Genomic DNA, 23069 nt, shown 5'->3' on the forward strand with positions numbered 1-23069 from the left:
CGGGGCCCTTCTCCCCTCAATTGAATCACTGCCATCAAGAAGGCAGCAATGAGCACCAGGTTCCATTATTCAATACTCCTCCACCCTGGGACTGTTAGATGTGAATGAACAAAGTATACTTTCAAGTCAGGATGTGGAGGTAGTTTGAGATAAACATTAGTGTTCTTATGTATCTGCTGCCCTTTTTTTTTATAGATGATAGTGGTTGTGGGTTAGGTAGGTGCTGTCAATGGAGCCTTGGTGAGTTCCAGCAATGCACCTTTCATATGATATGTCCTGTTGCCGTTGTGCCTCACTGATGAAGGGAATTAATGTTTGTGGAAGAAGTGTCAATGAAGAGGGCTGTTTTGCCCTGGATGGTGTTGAGCTTCTTGAAGAAGGTATTGGCAGTCCAAATAAGGGGAGAATATTCTATAACGCTCCTGACTTATGCCTTGTAGATTGTGGACAGGCCTTGGGGAAGGAAGTCAAAAGGTGAATTGCCACAGTATTCCTAGCTCCTGACCTGTTGTTATAGTCATTATGTTTATATGGCTAATCCAGTTCAGGCTTTGATCATTGTTAAATCCCTGGATGTCGATGGTGGGGGATTCAGCGATGGTAGTGCCATTGAATGTCATGGGGAGATGGTTATTGGCATGAATGTTACTTGCCACTTGTCGGCCCAAGCCTGGATATTGTCCATTGTCTTGCTGCATATGTAAGAAGTTTAACAACAGCAGGTTAAAGTCCAACAGTTTTATTTGGAAGCAAAAGCCACACAAGCTTTCGGAGCCTTAAGCCCCTTCTTCAGGTGAGTGGGAATTCTGTTCACAAACAGGGCATATAAAGACACAAACTCAATTTACATGAATAATGGTTGGAATGCAAATACTTACAGCTAATCAAGTCTTTGAGATACAAACAATGTGATGTGAGTGGAGAGAGCATCAAGAGAGGCTAAAGAGATGTGTATTGCCTCCAGACAGGACAGCCAGTGAGACTCTGTAGGTCCAGGCAAGCTGTGGGGGTTACAAATAGTGTGACATGAACCCAATATCCCGGTTGAGGCCGTCCTCATGTGTGTGGAACTTGGCTATCAGTTTCTGTTCAGCGACTCTGCGCCATCGTGTGTCGTGAAGGCCGCCTTAGAGAACGCTTACCTGAATATCAGAGGCCGAATGCCCATGACCGCTGAAGTGCTCCCCAACAGGAAGAGAACAGTCTTGCCTGGTGATTGTCGAGCGGTGTTCATTCATCCGTTGTCGCAGCGTCTGCATGGTTTCACCAATGTACCATGCCTCGGGACATCCTTTCCTGCAGTGTATCAGGTAGACAACGTTGGCCGAGTTGCAAGACTATGTACCGTGTACCTGGTGGATGGTGTTCTCACGTGAGATGATGGCACCTGTGTCGATGATCCGGCACGTCTTGCAGAGGTTGCTGTGGCAGGGTTGTGTGGTGTCGTGGTCACTGTTCTCCTGAAGGCTGGGTAGTTTGCTGCGGACAATGGTCTGTTTGAGGTTGTGCAGTTGTTTGAAGGCAAGAAGTGGGGGTGTGGGGATGGCCTTGGCGAGATATTCGTCTTCATCAATGACATGTTGAAGGCTCCAGAGGAGATGCCGTAGCTTCTCTGCTCCGGGGAAGTACTGGAAGGCGAAGGGTACTCTGTCCACCGTGTCCCGTGTTTGTTTTCTGAGGAGGTCAGTGCGGTTTTCCGCTGTGGCGCGTCGGAACTGTCGAATGATGAGTCGAGCTCCATATCCTGTTCTTATGAGGGCATCTTTCAGCGTCTGGAGGTGTCTGTTGCGATCCTCCTCATCCGAGCAGATCCTGTGTATACAGATGGCTTCTTTAACGTGTTTAGGGTGGAAGTTGGAGAAGTGGAGCATCGTGAGGTTATCCGTGGGCTTGCGGTATAGTGAGGTGCTGAGGTGACCGTCCTTAATGGAGATGCGTGTGTCCAAGAATGCAACCGATTCCGGAGAGTAGTCCATGGTGAGTCTGATGGTGGGATGGAATTTCATTATATCGTTGTTTCGGTGATTGTTCACCACGAGTCCCAAGGAAGAAAATGTCATCGATGTATCTAGTGTATGGCATCGGTTGAAGGTCCTGTGCGGTGAAGAAGTCTTGTTTGAACCTGTGCATGAAGATGTTGGCATATTGAGGTGCGAATTTGGTCCCCATGGCTGTTCCGTGTGTCTGGATGACGAACTGGTTGTTGAAGGTGAAGATATTGTGGTCCAGGATGAAGCGGATGAGTTGTAAAATTGCATCTGGAAACTGGCAGTTGTCGGCGCTGAGCACTGAGGCCGTTGCAGCAATGCCATCGTCGTGGGGGATGCTGTTGTAGAGTGCCGAGACATCCATTGTGACGAGGAGCGCTCCTGGTTCAACTGCTCCATGTGTGCCAAGTTTCTGTAGGAAGTCCGTAGTGTCGCGACAAAAGCTGGGGGTTCTTTGTACAATGGGTTTCGGGATGCCCTCGACATAGCGGGAGAGGTTCTCGCACAGGATCCCATTGCCCGATACGATGGGACGGCCGGGTGTGTTTGCCTTGTGTATGTTCGGGAGGCAGTAGAGATCTCCAATGCAGGGAGTACGTGGGATGAGAGCACGGAGGGTGCTCTGAAGGTCCGGATCAAAGGTCTTGATCAGAGTGTTGAGTTGACGGGTGTGTTCTTTGGTCGGATCGGCGGGTAACTGTCTGTCGTGTTCCTCGTTGTTTCGTTGTCGGTACACTTCTTTGCAGTCATCCGTTCTGTTCAGTATGATGATGGCCCCTCCTTTGCTGGTTTGATAATGTTGCGGTTGGTCTTGAGAGCGTGGATGGCGTTGCGTTGTACTTGGGTGATGTTCGGGGCTGTCTTGTGAGTGCGGCTGATGAATTTGGTGTTGCCGCACCTCCTGATGGCTTGGGCATACATGTCAAGTCGAGGGCAGCGGCCTTCCGGAGGAGTCCAATTCGACTCTTTCCTCTTCGGATGCACTGCGGATCTCTCTGTCGGCTGTTCCGGTTCATTGTCTGTCTCATTGTGTTTGCTGTTGTCCTCTTGGGGTTTGTGGAAGAACTCCCGCAGCCTCATTCGCCTGATGAATTCCTGTGTCTGCTGCGAGACTGATGTGGTCTATTTTGGTGGTGGGGCAAAAATTAAGCCTTCGGCTGAGAACTTTGATTTCATCTGGTTGAAGTGTGTAGTCAGACAAGTTGACAATGGACTTCCCTGCAGTGGTACTGTTTTCTACTGTGGTACCGGGGGAGGCTTGGTTGCTGCTGGTGGTGATGCCGAGTTTCTCAAGTTTCCTGTTCTTGGTGTGCATGTAGATGGTGTAGTTCCTTTGTCTAGTCTGCTTGGCAGAGTTTCGCAGCTGGGCTGCATCCTGAGCGCAAGTTGAGAATGTGGACTCTATCTTGGTTTCCAGGCTGCGGCGTTTACTGTTGAGCTGGTGTACGAGGTGTTTGAGGAGTGTTTGAGAGAGGTGCGACGGCAAAGTCTCTCAGCGTAGTCTGTTATAGTTTGACCTGAGTGGGTTCGTGATCTGTAGTCCTTTCGGTATCTTGTCTGATTTCTTGCATCTTTGTAGAAACTTGATGTCTGTGTCGATATGCGCGATCTTCTTGGAGATCCTCTCCACTTGGAGGTGGCAGTTTGCGGTGTCGATGGTAGTCATGATGTGGAGATGCCGGCGTTGGACTGGGGTAAACACAGTAAGAAGTTTAACAACATCAGGTTAAAGTCCGACAGGTTTATTTGGTAGCAAAAGAAACACAAGCTTTCGGAGCCTTAAGCCCCTTCTTCAGGTGAGTGGGAATTCTGTTCACAAACAGGGCATATAAAGACACAAACTCAATTTACATGAATAATGGTTGGAATGCAAATACTTACAGCTAATCAAGTCTTTGAGATACAAACAATGTGAGTGGAGAGAGCATCAAGAGAGGCTAAAGAGATGTGTATTGCCTCCAGACAGGACAGCCAGTGAGACTCTGTAGGTCCAGGCAAGCTGTGGGGGTTACAAATAGTGTGACATGAACCCAATATCCCGGTTGAGGCCGTCCTCATGTGTGTGGAACTTGGCTATCAGTTTCTGTTCAGCGACTCTGCGCCATCGTGTGTCGTGAAGGCCGCCTTAGAGAACGCTTACCTGAATATCAGAGGCCGAATGCCCATGACCGCTGAAATGCTCCCCAACAGGAAGAGAACAGTCTTGCCTGGTGATTGTCGAGCGGTGTTCATATGGACATGGATTGCTTTCTCATCTGAGGAATCATGAATGGTGCTGAACATTGTGTAAACGTCACCAGACCTCTCCAGTTCAGAATTTATGATGAAGGAAGGTCATTAATGAAGCAGTTGTTAATAGTTGGGTCTTGGACATTACCCTGAAGAACTCGATGACTCCTGCAGTCTCTTTCTGACACACATCAAAAGGGGACGGCTCCAATTGCAGGTTCTCAAGGAAATCTTTCTCCCAGCTCGAGCATCATTTCAATGTTGAGTACCAATGCAGTTCGAGGGTGCCCCCTGAAAGCAACCCAGTCCTGGGCTCCTCCCACACTTCTCAGACCCATGCTGTGCAGGCTTTGATTTCAAACTGTAAAAACTTCAGGCTATGGTGCAGCAACCTTTTTGTTTAAAGACGAGCTGCAAACCTCTCCTTGTCACTTTTCGGGTTCCTCCAAATTTCCTGCAACTCCACAATTGTAGGAAAATGTCCTTCTTGTTATTCTTGTAAGGAAAGGTTCAGTAGAGATGTGCGGGGGAAATGTTTTACACAGAGTGGTGGGGGTCTGGAATGCACTGCCAAGTGAGATGGTTGAGGCAGACATGTTAGCGACATTTAAGACTTATCTGGATAAACATATGAACAGCTGGGGAATAGAGGGATACAGACGGTTGGTCAAGATAGAACAACGTGATCAGCCCAGGCTTCGAGAGCCAAAGGGCCTGTTCCTGTGCTGTACTGTTCTTTATTCTCCAGCTTCCGAGTAACCCGAGATCCCATTGTAATTGTAATGAACATTTCAGCCACCTGAACTCATCAATACCATATGTCCCATGTAGACCTCACCCCTCCCAATCTTGAGGATCTGTACACTATCATATACCGAGGACAACGCGCCACACACACACACACAAAGTTTGACTACTCCTCTATCATGTTTTCCTGATTTACAAGCTCCCCTAACCGTACCATCTGCAACTCAGTACTGAGCCAGACAAGCCTATGGCCACTGATGGTAAGACCATGTTCATGCCCTGCATACTAAGCCGTACCTTATCCAAATTGAGCACTTAAACTTTGTCCCTCCCTGGGATAGTACAGTAATGTACATGTCTTGCATAGTGCTGTAGCCTGGTCCTGGAAGCCTCAAGACTGTCTTTAACATCTCACCGAATGTGAGGTCGACTCAGCCCAACAACTGTTTTTCATTTCTCACCTTGATCCCCTCGCCCTGACTGGTGATTATGACTTTCTTTAAAGGAGCTCTCCACTTCCTCTTTATACTCTCCCAGCCCCCACCTCCATTTGTCACTGTGCGATCTATCTCACCAGCCGCAGCAAACCTTGTATCGACCAATCTAATTTCTCACTAAGGTGATGCAAGATTAGAAGGTGGAACCAGCAAATAGACTTATATTGAGTATTCATGACATGGTAATGTACCCAAATGGCATTCCTGTCATGGATCAGTGGGAAACCCAACTCGCCATTTGTCTACCATGAATGTGGTGAGGGGAAAATTCCAAATTAATTTCCTGCCAGAAATCTGATTTTCGGCTTCTCTCTGTATTTTCTGCTCCTGCCCACCATGAAACCCGCCACAGGCAGGACCAGAAAATTCAGCCCTATGAAACAGAGTGACAATCTACTAAATCTTGTACTTGTTCTTTAAAATGTACATTTGTGAGAAGTTGCCTGTATAACATTGTTCTGTTAATATATATTGATGAGATCATTTGAATTATTTTTAATGTGTTGACTTGTATGTATTGCAACTAAACAGAAAACAACGTAATGCAAGAGAAGAATTTGACAAGTCAAAGTTTGAAGAAGGTGAAGGAGCACTAAATGAAAAAGCATTACATCAAAGCTCCAATGAGATACCTTTACGTGATCATCATCGCCATTGCGGCAAGGATACATCCCTTCATTCATTTGGCTCAGTCACATCTGAAAAATTAAATTACAAAAAGTCCAGCTCAGTTTCTGATACCTCTTCTCTTAACAGTGCTTTAAACGGTGGTGGAAAGAGCTGTATCGCCTCATCAGACTTGAAACAAAAATGCTCAGAACAGAATTTGTTCGAAAACTACACCTCGATTGGAACAAACACATCTGACCAGTTCTCTTCTGAAGAAATATGGAGGATGACTCTGAGCATTACATGGCGAAGTACTGATGAGCAGTGCACAGTTACTAGTAATACTGTGTATGAAACCTTGAGTGAAATAGAAACATCAGGATGCATGCCATCCTACTGTCCAACATCCCCACCAGGCCAGACCTTGCTTGCCTCCACAGCAATAATTGACAAAATAAAAAGCGTGCCAGTACAGAATGATTTTATAAACAATAATTACACTAATGGTCTTCATGTAACAGTCTTCCCAGACTCAGAGACAAAACAGATGGAATCATTAGAAGTTTCTAACTTAAAGAACCAGCTACCTTTGCCTGAAATTTACCATTTGGGAGAACATGAAAAATATGCATTGGCAAGCAATACTAATTTTCATGTTTATCCACGCATTCAGAAAGTTGCTTTGCTGACCAAAGAAAATGTTGAAAAATTTGAGTTACTTCAGCTCAGAAGAAAACTTCATTCTGTTTCAACACCAGTTACTGAAGAGTTGGAAATTGACAAAAAAATTCAGGGAGTGAATGGAGAAGTTCAGCAAATGGAAAATGCGAATGATCAACCAATACCTTCAGTTCCTCCAAGCTTACCTAATAACCGGGTTGGTACTCTTGAGCTGAATGTTGCTCAGATGGCATTAGAAGGTCAGTGGGGATTGCCATTTATGCATAAGAAGTCACTTTCACTGATACTGCTTCCACTGTTATCCTTACCTAAGAAATCATGCATTGAACTCATCGGAAAGGATTTGAAAATGCCAGCCCTTCTGGAACCTGACATTTATGACTTGGAATTTAATTTGCAAAGGAGGATTGGAATTCATCAGTGGAGACCAATATTAATCAAGGGGGTTAACCTCATAGATTCTGTTAATGTGAACATAATGAAGTCACTTTCAGAAACATTCAATGAAAGCCATGTATTGATTATTCCACCAGTCTCCATTTTTAGCACTAAGACATTGGTTAATTTAAAACCTCAATCTCTTGATAAGAAACAGGCTCCACCATCTGTGACCCAAGCAATGGATTCTAAACAAATTAATTGTTTTGATGAGATCAAAACAGACAGAGCTGAATTTAGAACACAACAAAAAGCAAGTAACAGCCATTCATCAATTCAGGTTAGTAAATCTTGCAGCACTGACATAGCCATGCCGATAGAGAAGGTTCAGAACATTACAAATGAATCTGAAATGTACGTTGCTGAGGAACAGTTTGAAATTCCATCTGATATTCAAGAATCAGTCAGCAGTGTTCACCCAAATGAAATACCTTTAATTAACTTTACTCCTCTTGATAGAAGAAGTCAGAGGCCAAGGCCGCGATGTGTATCATTTATTGAGCAAGCTGCTGTTGATTGCTTGGAGATGAAATTAAAGCAAAGACTTATTTCCCATCTCTGGCAATATCCAATTTCCTTTGAAAATTCAGTGAGAAAGGTGACTCCTAAAGAAACATTCACAACCAAGGCAAATGATGCCCAAATAAAGCCAGTTCGTGTGGAATCAGTTTTCATTGATGACAAAACAAGGGACAGTCTTGAATGGCATGTTACACAGGGACAGCTCAAACACAACTGGGATTTATCCACAGATTTCCAGAAGCCAGCAGAAGCATCCCTTTCTTCAGTTAATTTGATTTCTTCACCGCTAAGTCTAATTGATACGGTTACTACCACCGAATTACCATTCGTAACTCCAGAACATAAAAAAATTGAAAGAAATGTGAATAGAAGAATTACAAGTAATAGGTGGAGTTCCTCCAGGTTTGTCCAGCAAACCTTAAATGGTTATAACGTTCCTGCACCACTACAATCAAAAAGCACTGATAGAAATAATTCAGTGTTCAATAACACTGATATATCATATTCTTCTAAAATCATTCCCTATCAGGAAAACATGCTTCAGAATGAAAGCAAAAGCATGCTTCTGTCACTTGAACGTAATCGTAGGAATGGAGAAACAAAAAAATTAAAAGAGGGATTTGCTGTTACCAGCTTCAGGCCAGAATATGAAAATAAATTAATTATGTGCTTAACAAAACAAAAGGTTGAAATGAAGCTAAATTGTTTACCAAATCCGGTATTGGAATCGTATAATGATTCCTATTTTCTAACGTCAAAGAAACGTTTACCAGTATTGATTAGAGTTGGAAAAGGATATAAAAAGTCAAGGCCATTGTATATATCTTTTATGGAACATGATGCCGTTGCTCGATTGGAGGTCAACTTAAGCCAAAAGCTTATTTCAAGTTTGTTGGGATTCCCAACTTCATATGAAAAGTCCTTGGAAATAATGATCCCTAAAGCACCACCATTACCTCCACAACTTAAGACACGTGCAACTAAAATAGAACCCACCAGTACAGAAACTACTTTCCTTGAAGATAAGGTCAGAAACTATCTGGAAAGGCACGTTATACAGATAAAACTTCAGTTTAATTGGGGTCTACCAACAGAAATTCAGAGATCAAGAGATGCACTCATTCCACCTGCACCAAAATTGATTTCTTCCCAGCTAAATCCACTGCCTTGTTCACAGTTAGCTGTTGTCCTAACTGAACTGACAGTTATAAGTGATAATCATAAGAAAATGTTGGACTCCAATATGAAGAAAAAGATTATTAATAATAGACGGGGTCTCCTTCCCAATGTTGTGCAGAGATCGTCAATTAATTTCATGGATTTTAGTTTAATAAAAGATCTCATTGCCCATTCAGACATTATAAAAAGAAAAGCAATGTCTGTCAGCAGTGAACATCGTAAGGAGATACTGCAATACAGCCCAAAATTGCCATTTCTAAAGAATAAAAGTAGGAGGAAAAACATAGATCTCAAGAAGATAGAACTTAAAGAAGTGTTCATGTGCATAGCAAAACAATGTTTAGCCATTAAAATGGATTATCTTCCTAATATAGTAAAAGAGATGTACAAAGTCACATATCCTTTAGAATCAAGAAAAGATTTACCAAAATTAATTACATTTGGCAAAGGTAATAAGAAACTACGGCCATGTTATATACCTTTTTTTGAGCAGGAGGCAGTCGATCGCTTGGAGCTGAACCTAAAGCACAAACGGATTTGCCATCTCTGGGGGCTTGAGACATTACATGCAAAGTCATTACGGATGATGATTTCTAAGGTACTACCTGTTCCTCCAGTAATCAAGGCAACTGACGCTACAATACTACCTACGGCTGTAAAGACTTCTTTTATTACTAATAAAGCCAGGTTGATTTTAGAGTGGCACCTTACACAAAAAAAACTTGGAAGTAACGGGAGTTTTCCGTTACATATTCAAAGATCACAAGAAGCATTCATTCCACCTGCTCCAAAACTAATTAATTCACAGATCAACCCATGTCCTAATTTTGATGTGAATGTTGTTACAATTGATCCTGCATTTCTCGACGTTGAAAATAAGAAACGAATGGAACTGAATGTAAAAAAACGGATCATAAATCATCATTGGGGTCTCCCGAAGCTTGTTCATTTGTCTTTAGAGAGTTTTATGTCTCATGCACCATCAGTAAAGGGTATCAAGTCACAGTCAGAAATATCAGAAGAAAGTGAGGTTTTGTTAAAGAGTAAGTTTAAAACAAGTTGTTTGCAAAGCAAGTTGATACAACCCAAGAGAGAAAAAACGTCTGCACCATTCTGTGACCAAGCTATCAAATTAATGAAAGTGAAGAGAAAACCAATGTTATCTGTGATTGCTACCCTGGAATCGCAGCATAAAGATCAGTTAGATACGTGTTTAATAAAACAATGTCTCGAAATAAAACTGGACAATTTACCAGCAATTGTACAAGAATGCTACAAAAATACATACCCCCCAACACCAAAAAAAACTTTAACAAAATCTTTTCCACCTGGTGAAGGTTGTAAGAAAACAAGGCCACGGTATATACCATTTTTTGAACAGAATGCTGTTGATCACTTGGAAATGAATTTGAAGATCAAACACATTTCCTACCTATGGGGATTTCAAACTCCACATGAAGAGTCAATAGAAATGATGATTCCCAAAGCTCCATCTGCACTTCCAGCACTCAAAGCAAATCGAGGCCAATCCATGGGAACCACTTGTATTAGCAAAGAAGTCAGAGATAAATTTGAATGGCATGTTACTCGAAAGAAACTTCAACACAATTGGGGCAAGCCATCATATTATCAGAAGTCAGTAGAAGCATTCATTCCAGTTGCTCCAAAGTTGGTTCCATCTCGGCTGAGCCCAAAAGCTGATTCTGTTTTGGTCATTACTCTATGTGAGTTGCCATTTGTAGATGTTGAAATTAATAAAATGTTGGAGCTGAACACCAGAAAAAAAATCATCAATCAAAGGTGGGGTCTTCCTAATTTTTTTCAGTCATCTTTAAGAAAATTTGTTGCTTCTGCACCATCAATGAATGATATTATGGAGTCAAAAAACATGGCAAGAAAGAAACCAAAAGCCAATAACATTGAAATAGAGAATAATGAAATGAGCTTTCAACAGAAAATGTTTGTACAACCACAAAGCGAAAAGACGTTCTCAGTACAATACAGAGCAGGTAAAAGGAATTCAAAAACAGCTAAATTAGGTGAGCAGTTTGTCTTTGCTCATCTGAAACAAAAAGTTAAAAATAAACTGGATGTATGCTTGATGAAGCAATGTCTAGAAATGCGCATGGACTGCTTGCCAGAAAGAGTGAAGCAGTTTTATAAAGTCACCTATTATCCGACCTCAAAGACATCATTACCACAGCTAATTGTACCCAGAAATGGATTCAAAAAGCCAAGAGCAATGTATATATCTTTTATGGAACAGGATGTTATCGATCACTTAGAACTTAATTTAAAACACAAACAGATGACCAATTCTTTGGGACTTGCAACTCTGTATGAGGAATCAGTGGAAATGATGATTCCTAAAGCACCACCTATGCCACCACCTTTCAAGATGAATGGAGCTCAAATAGAGCCTGTGGGCGTGGAAATTAATTTCTCCAATGATAAAGTTCGAAAAGACCTTGAAAGGCATATTACACAGAAAAAGCTTCAGCAAAAGGGGGGTTTACCACTACATATTCAGAGATCACAAGAAGCTTTAATTCCACCTGCTCCAAAACTAATATTATCTGAGTTAAATCCCCAGCCTAATTTTGTGACTGTCTTTGCCCCGCCTGAGCCAACATTCCTTCACAATGAACATAAAAAAAGACTGGAGTTCAATCTAATGAAGAGAGCTGTAAATCAGAAATTAGGCCTACCCAAGCTCATTATGTCATCTTTAAGTAATTTTATGGCTCCTGCTCCATCAGTGAAGGACTTCATGCTACAAACTGAAATAATTAAAGACAAGAAAAAATTGAGCAACACTCCCATTGAAAAGGTAAAGAGTGATCTGTTTCCTCGAGGCATATTTCCACTGCGCATTCAAAGAAAGATTTTGTTGCCACAATCTAAAAGAAGTAGTAATAACAAGACATCAAACAAAATAGATGATTTTGCTGGTCTGAAACCAGCACAGAAAGATAAACTATGTATATGCTTAACAAAGCAAAGCCTACAAATCAAAATGCACAGTGTTCCAGAACTCGTAAAACGTTTGTACAAAGATACCTATCCTGTGCAATTAAAGAAATGTCTTCCAAGGCTAATTACACCTGGTGAAGGATTCAAAAAGCCAAGATCGTTGTATATATCTTTTATCGAACAGGAGTCTGTTGATCGTTTAGAATTCAACTTCAAGCACAAACAGATTATTCATCTCTGGGCACAGGACACACTGTATGAAAAGTCAGTCAAAATGCTGTTTGCTAAAGGACCAAATGTGTCGCCAATACGTAAATCAAATGGAGTTCAAATTGTAACTGTAGGTATGGAAACATCTTTCATTAACAATGATGCTAGAGACAAAATGGAATGGCATATTACGAGAAAAAAACTAGAGAATAATTGGGGCTTTCCATTACATATTCAGAAATCAATGGATACATTTATTCCATCGGCTCCGAAATTGGTTTCCTCTGAGCTAAAGCCACATTGTATTCATGATATAATTGTGACATCAACTGAACCACTTATTATAAGTGCTGAAGATGGAAATAGATTGGAAATGAATACAAAGAAAAAGATCATAAATCAAAAATGGGGTCTCCCAAATCTTATTCAGACATCCTTGAAGGACTTAATTACTCCAACGCCATCACTACAAAGTGACACATTACAGTCAGGAAGCATAAAAGGAAGTAAAACATTCACTCACAATGTCATAGATCTTAATTCAAAAATTACTGCAGGGCACAAGAAGGAAAAGTTCCCTTCACTGCTTTGCCAGAAAGTTTATAAAAGAGCAAAGTTTAAGAAGATAAGTGCATTCCCAGATTCTTCCAATCTCAAATCAGAATGTAAAGATAAACTAAATATGTGTTTATTAAAGCAAACTCTTGATATTAAAACACATAATTTACCTGACATTGTACAGGGATTTTATGAACGTACGTACCCTACAGCAGCAAAAAAAGAATTACCAAAACTTATTGTTTCCAATGAAGGTTGCAAAAAACAAAGACCATGGTGCCCACCATTTATTGAACAAGATGTTATTGATCATTTAGAGCTGAACTTAAAGCACAAGCAGATTATCCACCTTTGGAGACTTGAAACTGTATATGATAAATCAATCAAAATGATGATTCCGAAAGGACCACCTATGCCTCCTGCAATCAAAGCAAGTGAAACTAAAGTAGAACCTGTGGGTATGGAAAACACTTTCATTGAATATGATGTTAGGAGCAGAATAGAATGGCACATTACACAGCAGAAACTTCAACAGAACTGGGGCTTACCGTTGCATATTCAATTGTCAGCAGAAACCTTTATTCCCCCTGCTCCAAAACTGATTCCATCCCATCTATATCTACAGTTTAGCTTTGAAGTAATTGTTGCTCCAACTGAAATGACATTTCTAAGTAAAGGACTTAGGAAATTATTAGAACTTAATACAAAGAAGAAGATAATAAATCACAAATGGGGTCTTCCAATACTTATTCAGTCTTCATTAAGAAAGTTCATAGCCCTTTCTACATCAAGAAAAGATTTAGTGTTACAGTCAGGAATAGTCGAAGCCAACAAAACAGAACCCAGCAATATTGATAGAAGAAGTAGGATGAGAATTCCTTCGCAAATGCACAAAAGTAAAGATGGTAGCAAAGACACAACACCGAGCAAAACAGCTGAAGTGGCCATTTTGTTCAACTTCAAACAAGAGTATACAGATAAACTTAATATGTGCTTTGGAAAAATGTGTCTAGAAATTAACATGCATTGTTTACCAGAAATAGTAAAAGAATCTTATTAAAAAAATTATCCTTCCATGTCAAAGAAGCTATTAAGGAAGATTATTGCACCTGGTGATGTATATAAAAAGCCACGTTCATTATATATAGCGTTTATTGAGCAGAGTGCAGTTGATCGTTTGGAGCTGAACCGAAAGCATAAACGCATTTGCTATCTCTGGGGACTTGTAACCCTAAATGATAAATCATTGGAAATGATGATCGCTGAAGTGCCACCTATGCCTCCAGCAATCGAGTCAAGTGGAGCTAAAATAGAACAAGTGGGTAGGGAAACAACATTCATTGATCGCAAAGTGAGAGACAACTTTGAAAGATATGTTATGCAGAAAAAACTCCAGAAAACCTGGGGATTACCATTAGATGTTCAGATATCAGAAGAAGCATTTATTCCACTTGCTCCAAAGCTAATCCCATCCCAGTTAAAACAAGAGCCTGCTTTTTCAGTCGTAGTTATTTCACCCGAGCTGCCATTTCTTCGTAATGAGCATAAGAAAATATTGGAGATGAATACAAAGAAAAAGATGATCAATTACAGATGGGGTCTTCCTAATCTTATCCAATCCTCTTTGAATAAGTTTATAACTACTGTTCCAGATGCATGCTGCAACATTAATGTGGGCAATAAAGAAAACAAAATGTTTCTTCACAACACGTTGACAGCAATCAGAAGGGGGAAATCATCAGCGCTACAATATGAAAAGAATAACAAAAGCAAGAAAACTAAAAAAATGGATGAGAAATTTTCACTTGCGAACTTCAAACCAGAATTGAAAGACAAACTTGAAATTTGTTTAACAAAGCTGTCTCTAGAGATTAAGACCGGGTGCTTACCTAAAATGTTAAAGGAATTTTATAAAAATAGCTATCCTTCGCAATCGAGGCAATCTTTGCCAAAGCTCATAGCACTTGGTAAAGGACTAAAAAAGCCAAGACTGCATTGTTTACCATTTATTGAACAGAATGCTGTTAATCACTTGGAGATGAATTTAAAGCACAAACTGATTACCCATCTATGTAAATTTCCAAATCTTTATCAAGAATCAATTGAAATAATGATGTCTAAAGGTCCATCTGAACCTCTAATCATCAAGAGAAGTACAGCTCTAGTATACCCTGTTGGTAAAGAAACAAGGTTCGTTGATGATAAAGTTAGAGACAGACTGGAATGGCACATTACACAGAAGAAACTTCAAAATGGTAATTGGGGATTACCATTACTTATTCAGAAATCACAAGAAACATTTATTCCACCGGCTCCAAAGCTAATTCCTTCGGAGCTAAAACCACCGCCTGGTTTTCCTTTGGTTTTTGTTTCACCTGAAATGGTTTTCTTAATCTCAGAACATAGAAAAAGACTTGAGCTGAATACAAGAAAAAGAATCCTAAATTACAAGTGGGGCCTCCCCAGTGCTATTCAATCGTCTTTAAGTAATTTCCTAGCTTCTCCTATGCTGCAATCTGAAGTGTTGGAAAAAGGCAAAATATCTTCCAGCAATAGTCAAATGGAAGATGTACAAGTAGATGCCTCAATTAACACATTTTTACAGACGAAGAAAATAAAACTGTCTTCAAAACAGAGTCAGAAATATAGCAGTAATCTGAAACCTTGCAATGTAGAAGAGATACGGCTTTCCCCTATACTCAACCAAGAAAGTAAGAACAAGGTAGAAATATGTTTGATAAAACAGTGCCTTGAAATTAAAAATAGTGGTCTTCCAGAAATAGTGAATGAGATGTATAAAGCCACCTACCCTTCAATGTCAAAAAAGCCTTTTTCAAAACCAGTTGCCCCTGGCAAAAGATTTAGAAAGCCAAGATTGTCATACATATCTTTTATTGAACAGGATGCTGTTAATCATTTAGAACTGAACTTAAAGCACAAATTGCTTACCCATCTCTGGGGATATGCAACCCAATATGAACAATCGATAGCAATTATGATTCCAAAAGTACCATCGGAGCCTCCAGTGATCAAAGCAAATGGAGTCCAAATAGAATTTGTGGGTCAGGAAACAACCTTCATTGACAATAAAACTAAGGACTTAATAGAATGGCACATAACACAGAAGAAACTTCAGCACAACTGGGATTTTCCACTCCATGTTCGAAGATCACAAGAAAACTTTATTCCACCTGCCCCAAAATTAATTCCATCACAGTTAAAACAAGAGGTTTTTTTGGTGAAGATCTGTGTGCCGGTTGAACGGCCCTTCCTTAGTAATGGACACCGGAAAATACTAGAAAGGAATACAAGAAAAAGAATTATAAGTTGCACATGCGACATTCCGAAGATCATTCAGTTATCTGTAAAGAATTTTATACCTGTTGTCCCAAAAACAGAAGATTTAATTCTACAGCCACAAGATGCGGCAATGCCCATTTTCATTGTGCCTACTTCAGACAGTATTATCCAATTAAGAAAATTGCCTTTATCAAAGTATCAAAAAAGCACAGAAGTGGAAAAAAATATCGAGGTATTTTCTTCTGATAATCACGGCGTTACATGTAGAGGTTCTATAGATTTCTGCTTAATAAAGCAGTGTTTAGAAATTAAAACAGAGCACCTACCTGAACTGGTAATGAATACCTACAGTGCTCTCAATGCTCAGACATCAAAGAAGATTTTGCCTAAACCTATTTTACCTGGCATAGGTTTTAAAAAACAAAGATCAACATATATGCCTTTTATTGAACAAAAAGCAATTGATCGTTTGGAATTGAATTTAATGCACAAACAGATTACACATCAGTGGGGATTTCCAACTCCCTATAAAGGACCATTGGAAATGATGATTCCAGTGGTACCAGCATTGCCTCCAATAATCAAAGCCAGTGGAGCTCAAATAGAGCCTGTGGGTATGGAAAACAACTTCCTTTACAAGAAAATAAGAGACAAGCTCAAACTGCACATAACACAGAAGAAACTTCAGTACAATTGGGGCTTACCTTTGCACATTCAAAGATCGCTAGAAGTCTTAATTCCACCTGCTCCAAAACTTATTCTAACCCAGTTAAATTCCCAGCTTGATAGTGCAATAGCTGTTGCTCCTTTTGAACCGGCATTTGTTACTGACGAACATAGGCAAACCCTGAATCAAAATATAAAGAAAAGGATCATAAATCAAAATTGGGGTCTTCCAAAAGTTATTAACTCATCTTTAAAGCAGTTTATGGGTCCTACTCCATATGATGAAAGCTTCGTCCAACAATCAGAAAATGTTAAAGAAAGCAGCACAGTATTCAATAGTGCCAATTTGGGTAGAAGTTATGAAATATTTTCTCGGGGCACAACCTTGCGACTGAAAGGAGGAAAATTAGGTTCACAATTTGGAACAGACGAAATGCACATAAATAAAGTGAAAGAGATAGCTGCCAATGTTATCCTTAGATTAAAGTCTGACAAAAACCTTGATATGAGTGTGCTAAGGCAGTGTCTGGAAATTAAAACTGAATGCTTGCCTAAACTGGTAGAAGAGTTCTACAAATGTACCTATCCTTCAGTGTCAAAGAAATCTTTACCAAAGCTTATTGCACCTGGGAAGGGAATTAAAAAATCAAGAATCAAGTATATACCTTTTACTGAACAAGATGATATTGATCAGATAGAAATGAACTTGAAGCACAGGCAACTTTTATATCTCTGGGGACTTGAAACACAGTATGAAAAGTCAGTAGAAATGATGATTCCCAAGGGACCACCCATTCCTCCATCAATTAAGGCTAGTAGATTTCAAATTAAATCTGTACCTGGACAAACTTCTTTTTCTGATGAAACCAGCAACTTTCTAGAATGGCATATTTTGCAGAAAAAGCTTCAGTGTCCTTGGGGTTTCCCATCACATGTTCAAAGATCAGCAGAAGCATTTATTCCACCTGCTCCGAAGCTGATTTTAGCCCGGCTCAATCCAGGGTTTCATGTTGAAATAGTTATTGTTCCAATCGAGTTAGAATTCATGAATGATCAGCTGAAAAAGGCACTAGAAGTTAATATAAAGAAAAGGATTGTAAATCACGTATGGGGCATTCCCAGGCTTGTTGAGGCATCTTTAAATGAATTTATGGCACCTCCTCCACCTATAAGGGATTTTGTAGAACAATTTAAAATTAAAAAACAGCATAGAATGAAGTCCAGAAAGAAAGGCTTATCAAATGCTGATAAAACAGTTTCTTCTTCGTGCACATCTCTTCTGAACAAAGAACAAAATAATACTTCATACTATGGAAGTTTGAAGGGAAGTGTCCAAATGAAAAAGAGAGAAAGGAGGAAGTCTACTCTTACTGAACTTGTACCAGAATGTAGTAATAAGTTAAATATGTGTGTGATAAAACAAAGTCTATCTATTAAACTGGATTGTCTTCCTGAACTGGTGAAGGAATTGTACAAACAAAGTTATCCTCCAGCATTGAAGAAATCATTACCAAAGCTGAGAACACATGTTGAAGGATTTAAGAGAACAAGATTACCATATATTCTGTTTGCTGAACAGGATATCATTCATCACTTAGGTACAAACTTAAAGCACAAACAGATTAATAACCTTTGGGGCATTGCAACTACATTTGACAAGTCAGTAGAAATGATGATTCCTAAAGCACCATCTTTGCTTCCAGCAATCAAACCAAGTGAAGCTAAAATAGAGCACATAGGTATGGAATTAGCCTTTCAGTCTACTGAAACCATTGAAATCCTGGAATGGCACATCACAGCAAAAAGATTTCAATCCCATTGGGGCATACCATTGCATATCCAAAGATCAATAGACAAGTTCATTCCATCACCTCCAAAACTGGTTCTGTCCCAATTTAGCCAGTATCTTGATATTGATATTGCTGTTTCTGTAAATGAGCTAATATTCCTGAGTGAGGAATTTAAGGAAGCATTGGAAATAAATACAAACAACCGGATCATAAATCACAGACAGGGTCTTCCCAATATTATCCAGGCCTCATTTAAGAGCTTTATAACTCCTTTTCCATCAGTAAAGGATTTCATGCCACTGGTACAGACTGGAGAAGGAAGTACAAGAGCACTGAATAGATCTGAACTGAGCAAAATTGATACAGATGTATCTGCTAAACAGAGGTTATGTGCAAGCACAGTTTCTTCACCAAATTGTAAAGATGGTAAAGGCAGTGTAAATAGCATGGAAACATTTCCAGTCAATCCAAACTTGGAACCTAAAGATGAAGTGGATACAGATATGACAAAGCAATCTTTGGAACTGCAATCAGTGCACAGATGTTCTTACACAAGTAAACGTTTGCTGAAGCTAAATACCCCTTATAGAAGATTCAAAAAACAAAACCGAAAGAGTAAATGGAGTGATGATTGTCTTGAATTAGAGTGTTCCATAGCCTCACCCAGTTATAGGCCAAAATGCATGAAAACTGTGGGCTCTTCAACTTGGACAACAGATCCGAAATTGGCTGATTTGACATATAAACCAGTGACTATTGTGGGACTGTCTTTAGGTCCAACAATGATGGGAGCAAATGCACCTTTATCCCCCATGACTGTGCAGGAGGATTTCAACATTTATCTGAAACAAAACATGGGTTCCGTTTTATTGCCACGTCTCATTCCTTCTGCTGATTGTGAAGAAACCTCATCGAAAAGTGCAAGAGAGATTGGGAATGATGTGTCCTGTTCAGAACAATTGACTGAGGAAGCAAAAAGTCATATTCAACAAGGTGAAGAACATGGATATGTTAAAATAATTGCAGGAGCTATTGTTAAAAATCAGAATGAAGAAGAAAAGGTGCAAGTTGATCTATCGGAAATAATTTGTGCACAGCGATCACCTACAAGACCTTGTGACACCTTGCAAGAGAGAATAATGATTACATCTCAAGATCCTGATGATGGAAACTACTTGTGTGTTTCTGATGAGGAAGTCTATGATGATTATTATGAAAACTTCAATAAATCATACCATACTTCCAGAACCCATGTTGCGAAGAAAAAGTCCAAGAAAACTTTTCAAAGTCGGTATTCAAATCAAACAAAGCCAGATAAAACTTTGGTGAATTCAAAGAGTAAATTTTCCAAGCCAGACTGTCAGAGATCAAGAATATTTAAACATGAAGAAGGGAGAAAACCTGAGTTATGTAACCAAAGCACTCTTTTTGTTAGCCCAACTGAAGAACTGTGTTGGTCAGACACAGACCAAAAGGAGAAATGTTCCTCTTACTCCTCATATTGTGACCAACCAGAAAGTCCAATGTCAACAAGAGAAATTTCTCACAGTTGTAGACATGATGAAAGGTCCCCACAAAGTTCCACATCTCATAATCCAGGATGTCAGCAAGTATTGTCGCATGAGGATTCTCCATTTGCAACAAATGAAGACTGTGAAGGTACAGTGTAAGATGATGTTTTTGTCAGACAGTTGAATGATATAAACATGTACAACTGACTTATTTTTTTTACTTTCAAAGTTTGTATAAGTAAAATGTAATTTAAGATATTTAGTTGTGAGCATCCTAAATTAACTAAAATTGGTAGACATTTTATGTTGTCCTAATTTGGAACTATGATATGGATAGCTTTATGTTGTAAGTGTTAAGAATTGGGGAAAATTAAGATTAAGAGATGAAATTGGAATATAATAAAAGGGAATTGATAAGGGCACCTGTTTGAAGGAATGTTTTGATGGGAAATTAGCATCAACTATGTGACTGGGGGAAACAATGGGGTGTAGAAGAGGTGACTTCACAGTGGAAAGATAAGGGAATTGGCACTGTCAGAGGGTAAGAATGACACATCCATAACACAATAACTGGAGAAAGGCAGCAGTTACTGTTCACAGCCACACCCTTTAAAAACAGAGATGAGGAGGAATTTCTTCAGCCAGAGAGTGGTGAATCTGTGGAACTCTTTGCCGCAGAGGGCTGTGGAGGTCAGGTCATTGAGTGTCTTTAAGACAGCGATAGATAGGTTCTTGATTAATAAGGGGATCGGGGTTATGGGGAAAAGGCAGGAGAATGGGGATGAGAAAAAAATCGGCCATGATTGAATGGCGGAGCAGACTCGATGGGCCGAGTGGCCTAATTCTGCTCCTATGTCTTATTCTATCTTCATTAGAATAGCTAATACAGCTTGCACCGATTTCTGGTGTGGAGCTGAGAGGTCCGGAAATCTGGCGGCCGGACACTCGTAGAGGCCATGGCACCCAGCGGGGAACCTGCTAAATGGCCTCCACGTGAGTCTCTCGGCAGCGCAGCGGGCTGGGAGAATTGCCCACCCCTTCTCCTGGAGTCCTGTGTACACTTTTGGTCTCCTTACCAAAGAAAGGGAATACTGCCCCAGAGGGATTGCAGTGATGATTCGACCGGCTGATTCCTGGGAATCAGGATTGTCCTATAGGAAAGATTAAGTAGCCTATATTCCCTTACAGTTTCGAAAAGTGAGAGATGATCTCATTGAAACATGTAAAATTCTTAAAGGGCTTGAAAGGTCATTGCTGGGAAGATGTTTCTCTGGCTGGAGAGCATAGAACAAGAGGTCACAGTCTTAGAATAAGGGAATGGCAATTTTGGACAAAGATGAAAAATATTTACTCAAAGAGTTTGTATCTTTAGAAACTCCACCTGAGAAGGCTGTGGATGATTGTTGGTTGAGTAAATTCAAGTGAGAGATCTTGGATACCAAAGAGTTAAGGGATATGGGATACTCACTGAAGTTGTTTAAAATCTCTCCTGTTAAACTTCTAGGTCATATACAATCAATGCATGATTACACTAATAAGGAAGAACTAAATAAATGTCTGTATAACTTCAACTAATAGGTAGACATTGATCTTACCAGTACTTAAGTGATGAGGATGACTTTCATAGTTGGCATGCGTATCAGATTTCTTATCACACACCACCCTCTTTGGTATTTAGTTGCTGTCTCTTCATTATAACCTTCAGGTCTCCTGTACCACTGGGTCTCCTTCTGGGTCTCTCTCAAAGGCACTGATCATGTTACCATTCTCTGCCTTGGGAAACCACAGTTTCGATGATTTCCATATTGTCTCCTTTTACCATCGAATTTGAGTGCTAATTTTCACATTCTAAGATATTCTATTCTCTATTGGTACACTAGCTCTCTGGAGAGACATTTGTTTGTGTTACATCACTTCTTACAGCACTCAATGTCCGAGTGAATCTATGCAAGTCTATCACGCCACATATGTTAATTTACTGGAGCAGGCATTGCCACACCTGCATTGCATTCTTTTATTATGTCAATGAATTTCTAACTCTTCAGGACTTACTTTCTAAATTATCAATCTGATGTATCATTGCTGCATATTTTATTTATTTTACGATCTAAGGCACCCAATCTAAATTTATTTCTTATCCTGTAGTGTACTTTCAGGATAATAAAAAATGCCCCCAATGACTGTATGCATGTACTGATGTTGTATTCTTGAGCCTTACTTTCGAGAAAGGTCGCAGATAACATCACTGAATTGTATTGAATCAATACATCTCAGTTTAACATCTCATCCGAAAGACGATTGAGTAATTACTTGCACCATATCTTATAGTGTTTGCACCTTAACCCCTTAACCTCTCTTTAAGCCATTGAATGTAATGTCGAACAGAATTAATTTGATGGCATCAATAACATGAATGAAAACTATAGCACCTTTAGAAACCAAGTCATGCAGACTGTACATTATTTTGAATGGCACAGAACTTGATAACAGATACAGATTGCATCATAGATTTGAGTTCATACTTAATTTATATTTTTCTGTTTTAGTCTATTACCGATGTGAGAGTCCAGTGGTATTTCACACAGTACACGAGGAAGAATAAAACAAGAAAACGTGAAACGGGTAATGTATGTGTAATATTCAGTTTTTAATAGCCATTTATTACTTGCCAGAGTGAAATCCTAATAACATGGAAAATTGTTTTCTTGAATTGCAGGTTCATCAGCAGGATTTCACAAGACAGGACATCGATGAAGTAAATGAATATCTTTTTGCCTGCTGATATGATTTCATATCATCACGTGTAACATTTCACTTGCTTCAATAAACATCAAAATGGCAAAGTGAATCATTCCTGATCGCCTTGTAGATCATTGCAAAAATAATTTGAAAAGAGATTGTGAATGCGAAATAGTGACAGTCAGTCTTGAAACATTCACATACCAGCAACTTTAAATTTCACATAGGGTGGAATTTTACACTCTTGCTGACAAATTTGCAAGGGGACGTTGATGATGGGGGTTGTTAAATCCAACTTGTAGTCTGCCTACATGGTCCCTCGTAATCATAATTATGTGAGGAGAGTGGGGGTTGATATATATGCTGGATCATGCCCCTTTAAGAGAATGGGTCAGGTGACCTGGAACTCAAGCTCCACCCTGGATGGTGCTT

General features: G+C 39.8%; 1 protein-coding gene across 2 annotated transcripts; it reads left to right on the top strand.

The window, feature by feature from the left end:
• Positions 1 to 18563: 18563 nt before the first annotated feature.
• Positions 18564 to 22751, top strand: LOC144500025 (uncharacterized). 2 transcript variants are annotated; one of them, XM_078222778.1, is made up of 3 exons: positions 18564 to 20046; positions 22445 to 22525; positions 22615 to 22751. In XM_078222778.1, exons 1-2 carry the CDS (start codon positions 18681 to 18683, stop codon positions 22498 to 22500), a joined length of 1422 nt encoding a protein of 473 aa, XP_078078904.1. In that variant the 5' UTR covers positions 18564 to 18680; the 3' UTR covers positions 22501 to 22525; positions 22615 to 22751. The 2 variants fall into 2 exon arrangements, with proteins under 2 accessions (XP_078078904.1, XP_078078903.1); XM_078222777.1 differs by having other exon boundaries at positions 18582 to 20046; positions 22445 to 22520; positions 22615 to 22744.
• Positions 22752 to 23069: the final 318 nt, after the last annotated feature.

The sequence above is a fragment of the Mustelus asterias genome, chromosome 10 (assembly GCF_964213995.1).
Source record: "Mustelus asterias chromosome 10, sMusAst1.hap1.1, whole genome shotgun sequence".
Lineage (NCBI taxonomy): Eukaryota > Metazoa > Chordata > Chondrichthyes > Carcharhiniformes > Triakidae > Mustelus > Mustelus asterias.